The sequence below is a fragment of the Phocoena phocoena genome, chromosome 2, assembly GCF_963924675.1.
Source record: "Phocoena phocoena chromosome 2, mPhoPho1.1, whole genome shotgun sequence".
NCBI lineage: Eukaryota > Metazoa > Chordata > Mammalia > Artiodactyla > Phocoenidae > Phocoena > Phocoena phocoena.
In genome coordinates, this window is record NC_089220.1 from 147,157,069 (window position 1) to 147,171,020 (window position 13,952).

Genomic DNA, 13,952 nt, shown 5'->3' on the forward strand with positions numbered 1-13,952 from the left:
GTGTTTTTTTAAAGGCTTTCCCAGGCGGTTCTAATGCACAACCAGAGGTGATCAGCACTGAAGTGGGATGCCTAAATCTGGGTGGCACTTTATAAAATGTGTAGGGGACTTTCTAGGTAGTAATATTTTGCCAGAGTTGGAGCTGTGAAGGGTGGGGGTGGGTCACATCCATTTAGCCACAGAAAGTCATCCATCCCCCTTGTTTCCTTTTACATTTTGCTGAAATATAGTCACTTTCCTAAGCGTATATCACCACTTTCAATTGCACACCGAAGAGGAGAGATACTCTAGCACCTTACTCTAAGCAAATTTAAACATGATACAAAATCAGATTTTTATCCTCTAATTTATCATTTATTATAGTTTTGTAAAATTAAGGCCCTCGGCCTGAACTCTGTACATTTGGAGTCTTCCCAGAAAGAAATGCTGCTGCACATGGTTATGCTAAATTAGCAATTAATCTAAAAATGTTTAAACAGGTGAAACCAAAGTAAAAGCATTCTGAGAGCACGTAATACCCATGTATTTTGTAGATTCTTTATGGAAAGGAAATAGGAACTGAAAATAGACCTTCATTTAAACAGGGGAATTACATGAACAATGTAATGCACAGTTACCTAAACTTAAGCAAAGTAAAATAGGGTTTTCCCTACTGTTTCAAAAAGTTTCAATATTTTTTTATTTCAAAGAAAGAACCAGTTGGTTAGGATATTTTAGCTATACAGGCATACCTCGGAGGTATTGCAGATTTGGTTCCAGACCACAACGGTAAAGCAAATATCACAATCAAGTTAGTTGCACAAACTAGTTGGTTTCTGGATGTACATAGAAGTTATGTTTAAACTAGTAAGTATGCAATAGCATTATGTCAAAAAAGGTACCTACCTTAATTAAAAAGTACTTCATCGCTAAAAAATGCTAACCATCGTCTGAGCCTTCAGTGAGTCGTAATCGTTTCGTAATAGTAACATCAAAGATCATTGATCAAAGATCACTGTAACAAATATAATAATATAGTAATATTGAAAAAGCCTGAAATACTATGAGAATTACTGCATGTGACCTAGTGACACTAAGTGAGCGAATGCTGTTGGAAAAAGGGCACCGATAGACTTGCTCAGTGCAGGGTTGCCGCAAACCTTCAATTTGTAAAAATCACAGTATCTGCGAAGTGCAGTAAAATGAGGTATGCCTGTAGAGAGATTCTGATGCTAGCACTGCATAAATTTCACCCACAGAGAAACACTGAATTGCTTTATTTTCTAAGGCTCTAAAACCAAAAGGAGTTGGATTCTAACTAACAGTGAAGTACTTCATAGGTTGATGTTGAGAGTGCAGAAATGGGAAAAAAATATTACTGTGCATGTGTAGAATACACAGCAGCCCTGGAGACAGGGGATGCAGTGAGCACCCATCCCCACCGTCGCCTCTCAAGTGACTGCAGACGTCCCAGCACTAGTGGACATCGGCTTCAAGAGCACTCATTGCCTGGTTGAGCTCGAGGTATTCAATGGGAGACCCAGAGAGGAGAGTGTTCCCACCCTGCTTAGTTTGGCACAATTTTTAGTGAGCATTAAAGTAATATTTCAGTGCTGGTTGTATATTTCACCGGAATAATATGTTACCTATTAAAAGAACCATGACCCCACAGATAGTATTACAAGACTTCTAATCTGATGTAGGTTGCTGTTATACCTGAGTTTATACACAATTGTGTGATTTAATGACCAGAATGATATTTGGGATCTGCAGTGTTGGTAGTCCTCCCAAAATATTTCAGAGTTGGCATGATAGAGCATGCAGTTGGAAGCATTTGGCTTTTTTGTTTGTTTGTTTTCGGCCATGCCATGCGGCTTGCAGGATCTCAGTTCCCCAACCACGGATTGAACCCGGGCCACGGCAGTGAAAGCCCGGAATCCTAACCATTAGGCCACCAGGAAACTCCCTGGAAGCATTTGTTTTTATTCTCCTCTCTTTTTAAGGGAATATAGGTTTCCCAGGAGGTGAGGAAAAAGCCTTCTTGGCCTTCTTACCCTTTCTTCCCTATATCCAATAGCTCATCAAGCTGTTTAGTATAGAAAGCAGTACTTGGAGGGATGGCCATGCTAGCAAGAATGTTTATGCAAAAGCATTAATAGCTGATTGTGTTTCAGATCCACTGTTTTACTGTGGCTTACAGGAGGGAGCAGTTAATAGTTCTCATGTGTTTGTGTGCCTGGGACTCACTGGGGATTTTGTTTAAAATGAGAACTTACAAGCTACATCAAAGTCCCTTTCCCCAGAGATTATAAAACCTGGGGTTCAGGAAATGTCACTGCATTTTAAACTCCACATCTACACCACTGGTACTTGGTCTTGGCCAGATGTCACAACCACCTGAGGAACTAACAGTGAATGAATGAACTTTCCCTTAGAAATTCCAATTCAGATGCTCAGGGGTGGAGCCCAACTGCATTTTATGGGAGTCCACCAGTGTATCTGAGGTATGGCCGGGGTTGAGAAAAACTGCTCCATAATAAAACTGCACAGGTCATAGAATAAAGCTGAGTAAGGAGAGCACTGACTGCATTGCCAAAGAATCCAGGTGAGGAGGAAGGGAGGGGATCATGTCAAACATGAAGTGTATGAAAGTAAGTCTCCAGCTCAGAAAACAGTTTTCCACTTTTTATGCAGATATTTTAATGTTGTGTATGTATAATCAGTTTGCTTAAGCCATAGCTAAGGTTTCTCATTTACATGAGAAATTTTTGCTCCTTCTTCCATTGTACTTAGGATATTGAGATGACTTCCTGTGTATAAAATTCTTTTGGGAGTAAGTAATAATACCAGAGACTCATAATGTAGCGGCCTGAAAAAGTTAGTGTCTATTAAATAGTGGCCCAAACCTACTCAGTCCTCTGCAGTGCAGTCTACTTATGGCCCAGTGTCTGTCATGGTATATTAACCTTGACTAGGGAAACGGGAACATTGGTCCTTGTTTCCTAGCTGTCTAGAAATGACATAAAAGTTAAAAAATCCTGTCTTTTTTTCTTCATGTAAAGTTAATTTTCTGAGATAAATTAAGGAACCTAATTAGCTTTTAGGCAAGACTAACAGAAATTGGAGTTATTACTGAAGAGATCCGTGACACTTCAGAATAGTTACGTAGATGTGTGTGCTGCAGTGTATGTAATTCCTTTGTGACACAGACATTTAATAATCTTTTTAACAGAGAATAATGTTATGTTGAAATTCATCATTCACTATTGCTATTTTAAAATATTCCCTAAAGGATTTCAGCCATTAATTTTTTTAAATAAAATAAGTGATTCTACATTATATCATTATTGTATCATTATTGTTATTGTCATTATTTCTTTTCATCTGAAAATTGGTTGAAGTTTTAAACATCAAGAAAAGAAAAAAATGCATAGTTCTCTAAGTTATTATGTCAAGGACAGTATAATATTTTCCAATTCTTACCTTGTTAAATGCTGTTTTTGGTATGCAAACTTTGAAGATTTTTCGGCATCAGATAATGTTGGAAATAGTACATCTTTTAAGAAAATCTTTGCACACTATAATCTTTTATATAAGAGACATCTTTTACAAGAATATAGACTTATAAATGATCAGATTTTATCTTGGCCTTTTCTATCTTCAACAGAGCATCAAGAAGAAAAATACGAACAAGCAGGAGATGAGTACGTACCTGAGGTTCATCGTCTCCCGCATGAAGGAGAGGGTGAGTCCTGTAAGGGGGACTCTCAGAATCGCCCAGAATATATTTCACTCTGGCTTACTCCTTAAAAGTTAGTGACTGACAAGGAACAAATATGCATAGAGCAGTATGAGGGGTGGAAACCACTGCTGTCCCGTTTCTTTTGTGCAGTAAATAGTTCTATAAAAGGCTTTAAAATTTGTTTTGTCTTTGTTTTCAACTCAGGCGTTTCTTTAGCTGTATTAGATTAGATACATGTATATTTTAAAATTCCATTTATCAGAATGAACATTTTCATTGATAGTGTTTAAAGTGAAATTGAATTTTCCAAAATAACTGTTCTTTCTATTCAAACCTTAAGGAATGCCACATTAAACTATAGTGCATGTACATTTTTCATTAAGTTCTAAAGTACTTGTTGTTTAGAAATTGATGTTTTACCCCTCTCTCTAGCCACGTTTAAACTGATGTGTCTCATGACCTTTCAGGCTATTGACCTTAATAAAAAGGGGAAGGACAACAAACACCCCATGTACCGGCGGCTGGTGCACTCGGCGGTCGACGTCCCTGCCATTCAGGAGGTAAAGCTCCCTGACAGCACAGCCCTGGTCGTGCACCTGCCGCCCTCCTGCCTGAGCAGCTGCCCTTGTGAATGGCATGCACTCCCTCTAGTGCTCTTTAGGGGTCATCTTTTAAGAGGCTTGGTTTTCAGCAGCCTGTTGATTCTTGACACTTGCTGCTTAAAGAAAATGTATTGTAGCCTGGTCAGTGTAATGTTCCAGATGTAATTAACATGTGGATGTGGTTTCCTAGTTTCAGAAGCAGTACTTAGGAGTTTCTCTCAAGGGAAGATTAGAACATAGAACTGATCTAGGATCTTGGGAAACACAATGACATGCACTTGAACAAAACAAAGTTTTAACTAGAAAACTTTATCCTTCTTTAATGAAGTTCTTATTTTTACCTACTCTAGCTGAGGATCGTTAATGGGTTTGTTAATACTTAATTACAAATTGTAGTAAAATCCAATGAACACTTTGACCTGTTTCCAGTTAGCTTTGCAGATTTATTAATTCTGTACCTATGTATCACTTTGAAGTTTTAAAATCTTATGGCTGGCCATAACAGGGAGACCATAGGAATAATTTAAAATCATCTTACTCCTTTCTTAATCTGCTTAATAGCTGAGGAAGAATGAAGGTGTATTATTTCAGTGGAAGAAAGGGATAAATGAAGGTTGTTCATAAAAACGAGCCATTTAAATTTCACCTCCTACCCCTAGATTGTGTGGCTTCAGGCATAGCCTCTTTTCCTGACTCTGAGCCTCTGAGAACAGTGAAGAACTCCGCTGCCCTTCCTGCCCTCTCCCTGTGTGGCCCCTCCCCACGTTCTGCAGTCTGATCCTGTTGGGTCCATGGAGCACACTGGCTGGGCTGATGGTGCCTTGTTAGCAAGTGCTGACCATGAGCAGAAGCACCATAAAGAAAATGAAGAGGAAGACATGGTTTTCATGCTTTCAGGAGCTTACAGTCCAGACCACAATACGAGCTATGATGGTGCTTGGGGGCTGTGGGGTCTGGTTGTCCCCACCTGGGTATAGGCAGGTAGCCTGGGAGCGCTGCACAATGCCAAGGCCTGAGCACCTGCGAGCCCAAGGCCATGAGAAGTTCAGGGTGGAGTTCAGATATCAATATTCATAAAAGTGCCCCGTGACCCTTGATGCCAAACAGAGCCATCATTTGACTTGGTGCATAGAGGACCTCCTAGGACTTTAAAATTGTTTATACATCAGCACCTAATCCCAATTCAGAATTATAACCGTATCTTCTTTGTGATAACGGTAAACTGTCACAGAGGCTAACGGCTCTTTCTTCTTTCAATTTTTATTCTCTTGAGTTGTAAAAATAGTAGATATGTAGTTAGGGTCTCATCAACCCCACTGACCAAAGCTTTCGTTATTTACAGCGCTTAGCAGCAGCTTTTGTTATTACAGAATGAGGTGTTCATGCTGCAGAGTTCATACTAGTAAATAAGTATCGGGGACAACGTGGCTGCAGGATGTGGGCTCTGCACACTTCACCATCCTGTAATAGTCTAACTGCAGACGGAGTTGTGGGTTTCTTTTACGCACATTCTGTCAGTACCATGGGACACAGGAGTAGTCGTAATGCCATTCTGGAGAATTCGCCTGTTTCCTACTCTCTAACGCTGTAATGCTGACAGGTGTTCTCACCATTAACCCTTTGCCATTTTGTTGTTTTCCCTCTGCAGAAAGTGAACGAAGGGAAGTACCGAAGTTACGAAGAGTTCAAAGCTGATGCTCAGTTGCTTCTCCACAACACAGTGATTTTCTATGGAGGTTGAATATTTTTTCTTTTGTGTAGTTTTTTAAAATTCATACCATTTACATTCCATGTCGAGAAATATCTTTTATAAAATATTACATTAAAACAATACCTGAATGAATCTGTAAGTAATAATGTTAGGGTTTAAACTTAAAAATGTTTGGTAATGGAGTTATAGCTTATAGAATTGACTGGCCAAAAGAAGAACTCTAGTTACACTAGGTAATATTCATAGTTTTATATATAAACTTAGTTGAAAGGCTTTTTATAAGCACTTTGATTACTTTTGATTTTCCGCATTAATATCCCCTCATTCAAAAGTAATGAAAGAGGTCCCTCTGTACCTAGAGTATTATGTTATATTGGATATAAAATTAAAGCTGCTGATAGCGTTTTCTTTTACTGCCTTAATTTTATTTTAAATATACGTTTTTGTTTTAAATGGTATGTGTCCACTTTTGTTAAAAATGAAAGAAAATTTAAACGGCTGTATTAATTTTGATAGTCTTGTGTTTCTAGATCACTGGTAATAGATACCTGTCTTTAATTACAGCAGACAGTGAGCAAGCTGACATAGCAAGGATGCTCTATAAAGACACATGTCATGAGGTACTATCCATGCCTAATAACTAAACTCTTGCTATATTCCACACTAATCTATTTCAGAATTCCACTCTGATATGTACGTTTTAATTTTGCCATTTTCTTTAAATATAATTTTATTTCCATGTATGACATACATGGGAAATAACGCAAACAGAGGGGGAAGAATTCTGGCAGAACTATTTTCAGAGAAATCCTGGGAGTTAGATTTAGTTACTAAGTAACTTCTACTAGTTAGAAGAAAAGGAAACTTTGTTTTCTCCTCTTTAACTACCCTAAAGAGTATTAGTTATATAACTACATGTAAATGTGCTGCACTGGGCAGGCACTCAATAAACATTACCCTCTGCGAATGAAAGGTTCAAATTTGAGTTCTTACTACACTACACAGGCAAAAAAGCATCCAGACAACAGCATGCATATTTATACAATAAATGAAATATATATTTAGGGAAGGATTTTTTGGGTGGTCTTTCTTATTTGAAACACTCATCTATAACCATACTATCTTTGCAAAAGCATCTCAATTTATATAAAAAGTTTTGTTTCTTGATTCCATTTCACATATGACTTTTTAAAAATTCGTTAAACATGTTTATTGAGTGTCTACTATGTGCTGTGTTAGGAGGAATAAAATGGGGATCAGGATGCTGGCTTCCTGCTCATACAGTTGTATTCTGAAGAGGGAGACTCAAGAAAAGGACGGACAAAATAGGTTTCTTTACAAGTTATAAAAAAATGTTATGAAAGAAAATAACACTAAGACAGAGAATGAGGCAAAGTAGGGACTGCTTTTATTGGTAGCGGATATTTTATATGGGTAGATCAAGAGACATTTCTGAGGAAATAGCCTTTAATATGAGTGCTGAACTGGAAAGGTATCAGTGAGGCTGGGGAAGCAGAGGTCAGATGCAGTGGCCCCCTAAGGAATCTGTCCTCTATTCCAAGTGCAATCTGGGACCTTCGGGAGGTTCCAAGAAGAAAGTGGCAGGCTCTTCTGGTATTATTCATTGGAAAATTAGAATTTTAAGCTTAAGGAACAAAACTGGAGACTGTATACATGAAAGAGAATGTTAATTTGCATGGATCTATTTTATATAGTTCTATGCATGTGTGTATTTTATGTAGGCTAAATAGTTGATTTTCTTTTTCAGCTGGATGAATTACAACTTTGCAAGAATTGCTTCTATTTATCAAATGCACGTCCTGACAATTGGTTCTGCTATCCTTGTGTATGTAAAATTTTGAGATTTTTTTTTTTAACCTCTTAAGTGTCTGATGTCTTACTCTAAGGAAGTTTATTTCCAATTTGCTTGAAGATTATAATCCTTCTAAATATTTTTCTTTGTGTCATAGTATGTATGGTTTTAATGAGTATGAAAACTGAAACATGGGGGAAACAGCTTGGGATCAGTATCCATTTCTGACTTTAAAATGAGGACCCTCAAGAGTAGGAATAAACATTGAATCCCTTAATACATAAAGTAAAAATTTGCTTTTCCTCTCATTCTCTCACAAGAAATCTAAGTCTTTATATATACTTACAGCTGTGTGATTTCCCCTAAAATGGCATGATTTCAAGGAGTGTTCCGGGGGCAGTCGCCCACCCCTGGCCATGGTGTAGGAGCCTGCCTGAGAGCCCCTATTCTCCGAGATATTAGTGTGCTCCTCAGTCACTTGAGGGTCTCATTAAAATTTGCATCTCCGACTTGATAGATCGGGAGGAAGGCCTAAAATTCTCCCATTTCCTATAGGCTCCCAGGGTTGGACTGTATTTCATGAAGCAAAGTTAGGGTGTTCTGTTTGCCACTGTTACACTGTTGGCTTCATTCCAGATGCCACAGGCTATCAAGAGATTCTTTTCACTGTCTTTTCTGCGAAATGAAGGTCCACATTGCTTATGCAAATTTTAATTTTTTTGGTGTTTTTCTTGGAGGCAAAATCAGTCAATCCTGGGGTGGGGGTAAGTTCTGTGTGCTTAGGAGTTAGAAAAAACAATATTTTCAAAATTATGGATTATGCTTGACTGAGTAGTTCAGTATTAATGATATTCTTGTATTTAATACTTTAAAAGTAGTATGACAAGGTAAAACATTTTATTTCCAGATACCTAATCATGAACTGGTTTGGGCTAAAATGAAAGGTTTTGGATTCTGGCCGGCCAAAGTCATGCAGAAAGAGGACAATCAGGTTGACGTCCGCTTCTTCGGTCACCACCACCAGAGGTAATCATGTGCAGCCATCACCCCTGGGCCTCCAGGAGTCGTGGGGGGTGCCCAGTCCTGCTTTACCAGTGCTCTGTGGGCTTTGCCATTAGAAACTGTGTGGACTGTATTTCATTTTATTTTTTTATAAATTTATTTATTGTATTTATTTAGTTTTGGCTGCGTTGGGTCTTTGTTGCTGTGTGCAGGCTTTCTCTAGTTGCAGCGAGGGGGGCTACTCTTTGTTTCGGTGCATGGGCTTCTCATTGCGGTGGCTTCTCTTGTTGCAGAGCACAGGCCCTAGGCGTGCGGGCTTCAGTAGTTGTGGCTCACGGGCTCAGGAGTTGTGGCTCACGGGCTCAGTAGTTGTGGCATGCGGGCTCAGTAGTTATGGTGCACGGGCTCAGTTGCTCCACGTCATGTGGGATCTTCCCGGACCAGGGCTCAAGCCCATGTCCCCTGCGTTGGCAGGTGGATTCTTAACCACTGTGCCACCAGGGAAGCCCTGAAGTGTATTTTAAATTAAAAAACAAATCAGCACATAACTTGACTGGGCACCTAACAGTGCTTTCTATACATGGTATTTCTAGGTGTATTTCAGGTAATGGTTACTAAACAGGACAGTTCCAATAGTTGACACTGTTGAGTTCAGAAGCATGTTAATGGTGGGACTGAATCCATATTAGGAGTTAAGCGGAAGGCTTCTCAGGATGTGTTCATTTCATAGAATTGTAATATCATTACAGTAGTTTCAACCGTACTTTCAAGGTTCTGTCAAAGCCATAGACAAAAATAATCAACTCAGGAGTACAGGAGAGTGTTGATGTTATGATCTAAGAATGTACATGAGGGAAAAATTTGATTTAGTTCTTTGAATTTCATTAAATAAACAGTTAATTTAGAAAAATGAAGAATTCAGTTATTTTTAAAAACCATACTACTAGATGAGAACAATCTGATAATCAGAATTTTCCTATATTTTCTTTTTTCACTAATTTTAAAACAACTTTATAGTATCTTCAACCATGAGTGGTATTTTATTAATAATATGAGTGAGTTTGTTTTATATCATTCAGTATATACTGTGCAGAAAATATTTTAAAAGAATATTTGAGCTGATTTACTTGGGTCCCTAGAGTAAGTTTGTCATCTGAAGAGGGAATTAAAACAGAAAATTACATTTCCAGAGTCTTTTTCCCCCAGACTTCTTATTTCTTGGAAAATTTTATCTAAAAAAATTACGGACTGATGAGACCCTAAGGACTTTATTTTAGAAAATAAAAGATCTACAATTTTACTATAAACACAGTTTTACTATGAATCTTTTTCATTTGCTTTTCCTGGTTACAGTATACCAGCAAGATATTTCAAGTGAACGATGGGGACATACCTTAAAAATGATACTCTATCATGTTAGAATAATTGATAGATAAAAATAATAGTTTTAATTACTTAAGCAACATGTTATATACCAAGTAGAGATGGCCTAGAAGGGCCCCCAGCTACAAGTTTTCATTAATAAATACTTTTTAAAAACTATTGTAAACATTTTTTAGTGTGCCATTCAGTGGTATTAAATACGACATTGTTATGCAGAGATCACCACGAATAAATACAATAAATATTCTTTAGCCATTTTATCAATCATGTCTCTACACTTAGGTGGGAGAAAAAAAAATTAAGCAAATAAATGATTTTGGACTAGTCCCTCTGTATGCTCACACCAGAACATGCTGCTCCCTCCCTAGACCCTGAACCCTGAGCAGGTTGTAACGTTCAGGGAGCAGATGCCTGTGGTCCTGGTAAGTACAGGCAGGGTTTTCATAGGGTATGCAGGGTTCTGCCTGTCAGAGGAAAAAAAGTAGCTGATAGGGTCTGACTGTCAGCAGGGCTAAATCTTTCTGCTGCCTGTAGTTGGAGGGAGCAATGGCACAGGGAAGAAAGAAAGGGGACATTTTGGGTTCGTTTGCCATCATATCACTGAGCCATTTCATTGTGCATATATTCAGAGAATTCCGGATTGACAGATGTGTAGGTATAGCCAGATTCGATTTTACCTCTTTTTATTAAACTTACTGTAAATTGTGGGGTGCAGTTTGCCTTTTATTTTTAGTGTAGGTCAGATTGCATGCTCAGTGATACTCTTTAAAACTGAAATCTGATTATCTACAATAATGGAGATGATTAAGAGAGAATAGGAATGTTTTTATGAATTGCATTGAGACTTAAGTCTCATGTTAAGAATAGATTCCGTTGCTTAAATCAGTAGATTAAATTCAGTAGATTAAAGGCAGTGGCCATATATGTAGAAGTGCCAACCTAATAATTAGGCACAGTGAGGACCCTCACTGGGTTCCAGCTGGTAGTAGATAAATTGAATAAATTCAGTAGATTAAATAGATTCAATAGACTAAATATATCCAAGGGGATAAGATTCTCTCCTAGGTCACAAGTTGATTCCAGGTAGTCAGCACTGCTTATAACAGAAATCTCTCTCAAAAAACATACTGGTTTTAAAAAGTGTTTTAACACTTTTATTGGTTGACTGGTATAATAATAGGTGCTCAATAAATGTTTGTTGACTGAAAGAGTAAATATAATATAAATACAAGATCTAATGGCAAGGAACTCTTCCACAAGCAAAATTTTATTTGCACTCTTTTTCAAAGTGTAGTTTACTTTGGTTTCTAGTAAAGCACTGTCAGATGATACTGTTAATGTAATATTTATAAATAAGTTCAAATTTAACAATTTCAGTTACCATTACCGTATAACTATGGATTATTATATATTTAAAATGTGCTTTTAAATTCTAAAGCAAACAGCTTAGTTTGTACAAGCAAATTAGAAGTCTACATTTTTGGCTTTAGGCATATGTGCCGGGATTCCTTCAAGGAATCCAGTAAGATCCAGTAAGATCCCTTCAGAGCAGTCATAGGTCTAGTATTTCTGAAACTCCTAATACGACTGAAAAGAGCAAATCTGTGTATTCATAGTGCTGGATCCCAACTTGTACCCTGTGCTCTAGAAAATGTCATACTAACTGTGCCTCACATGTCCTTATATTTTCTTATTTCATTTGTGACATCCCTTCTGCCTAGAAGTCCTCCCCTCATATGGTCCCCTGTTTAAATCTTACTCCTCCTTCAAGATGGAGCTCAAACGAAACCTGTGACCACTCACAGCCAAATGAAACCCTCTTCCTCTCCAGAGTACCCCAGTCACCTCAACTCTGTGCTGCACTGCTTTATCATTGTTTCTCAGTTAAAGGCAGTGGCAATGTATATAGAAGTGCCAACCTAATAAATTACACGCAGTGAGGACCCTCACTGGGTTCCAGCTGCTAATTAATAGCTTTCCTTAACCCCATTTTGGCAGCACCTCTGCCAGCTGTCAAATGAGGTGGGAACAGTCATAGGTCCCATGCACTGTATGCTTTGTGGTACCTTCCACTGGCACATGGTAAGCCCTGGTTGAGTTGGATACTAATTTAAGTCCAGTCAAGCAATTAGCACCCAGGAAAATTTTTGTAAACTTCTAGTATTCTTCCCAATAGAACGAAATGTAGTTTTAGATCAACTTATGTGTTCGCAGTTGAGTACTTGGTTGCTGAATGATACAAACAGTTTTCCATTTGTTAGTCATGGTTCATCTGATGAATAGGGATGTGATGACTTACTAGGTAATAGTTGTTAGATGCCCTCATTTTGTATGTAAGTGTCTCATGAAAATCTCTCGGCATTTACAAATGATTCTATAGTTCTAACATGCAAATAGCTAGATTTTGAATAATTTACAGTATTCAAAACAATGAGGTATTGAACGTTTTAAAAAGAGCTGTAAATCACTCCCATTCTGAGAACTTTGCTTTGATGACTGTGAAAAACAAATGTCACTTCACCTATTTTCTACTTGGTAAGAGTTTTTATTCAAGCCACAAATTGTACTTTACAATTGGTAGTGTTTCTACCGTTTTGGAAATTTCTTCCTCTTCTTTTTTTTTTGATGTGGACCATTTTTAAAGTCTTTATCGAATTTGTTACAGTATTGCTTCCGTTTTATGTTTTGGGTTTTTGGCCACGAGGCATGTGGAATCTTAGCTCCCCGTGTGTTGGAAGGCGAAGTCTCAACCACTGGACGGCCAGGGAAGTCCCTCCCATTTTGGAAATTTCTAACCATCCCTTTCAATGTTGTTCACAGGGCCTGGATTCCTTCTGAAAACATACAGGACATCACAGTCAACGTTCACCGGCTGCATGTTAAGCGCAGTATGGGCTGGAAGAAGGCCTGTGATGAGCTGGAGCTGCATCAGCGCTTCCTTCGTGAAGGGAGGTTTTGGAAGTCTAAGAATGAGGACCGAGGGGAGGAGGAGGCAGAATCCAGCATCTCCTCTACCAGTAATGAGCAGGTGAGAGGCGCCAGTGAGAGCCTGTCGGTTCTTGTTCTGAATGTGCAGGTGTCAGCGCACACTCCTCACTGGAATGAGCAGATTCTGACTTTTCTTCTTCCTTTCGTGTAACATTTGTAAAGTGCTCTGCGAAAGAAACCAGAACCAGTTCCAATACACGGAAGCCACCACCAACCCTGATCCTGACACTACCAGCACATTAGCTCTTTCAAGCCCTCGGCCCAGAGGAATCATTCTGTGAGTGCCAACCACGTGGTCCTGAAAGAGCTAATGCGAAAGGGAACAAGTGCTCACCCCTGACCTGTGGGTCCCTGGCTAGTCTTAGCAGCAGAGAAGTGTTTCATAGTGTCGGGAATAATGTGCTGTTACTTTTATGATGCCCACAGCTAAAGGTCACTCAAGAACCGAGAACAAAGAAAGGACGACGTAATCAAAGTGTGGAACCCAAAAAAGAAGTAAGTTGCCTGCCTTGCAGTGTCCAGGTGGCAATTGAAACAGGAAATATTTTCACAGTTGTGATCAAGGCAGTGCTCCTCACAGGTCCTTGCGAAAAGCATTGCCGTTAGTCAACCTGTAGCAACCAAGTTGGACTCAGTCTTCCCACTGTTCCCGTCATAGAGTAACACACGGGAGCTGCAAGTCTCCTTACCAGTTAAACAGCAGTGACCACGGCTGGCTAAGTGGGAGGGCAC

General features: G+C 38.8%; 1 protein-coding gene across 11 annotated transcripts in view; it reads left to right on the forward strand.

Moving 5' to 3' along the window:
* Positions 1 to 13,952, forward strand: part of ZMYND11 (zinc finger MYND-type containing 11) — a 138,754-nt gene that overhangs the window by 105,445 nt on the left and 19,357 nt on the right. For 3 of the 11 annotated variants that reach the window (XM_065872212.1, XM_065872218.1, XM_065872222.1), the window contains 8 exons: positions 3,647 to 3,724; positions 4,189 to 4,281; positions 5,972 to 6,059; positions 6,599 to 6,654; positions 7,803 to 7,880; positions 8,755 to 8,873; positions 13,053 to 13,260; positions 13,647 to 13,715. In XM_065872212.1, coding sequence (XP_065728284.1) covers positions 3,647 to 3,724; positions 4,189 to 4,281; positions 5,972 to 6,059; positions 6,599 to 6,654; positions 7,803 to 7,880; positions 8,755 to 8,873; positions 13,053 to 13,260; positions 13,647 to 13,715 — 789 coding nt within the window. The remainder of the gene's footprint in view (positions 1 to 3,646; positions 3,725 to 4,188; positions 4,282 to 5,971; positions 6,060 to 6,598; positions 6,655 to 7,802; positions 7,881 to 8,754; positions 8,874 to 13,052; positions 13,261 to 13,646; positions 13,716 to 13,952) is intronic. The other 8 variants (XM_065872214.1, XM_065872219.1, XM_065872216.1 and 5 more) reach the window with 5 other exon arrangements.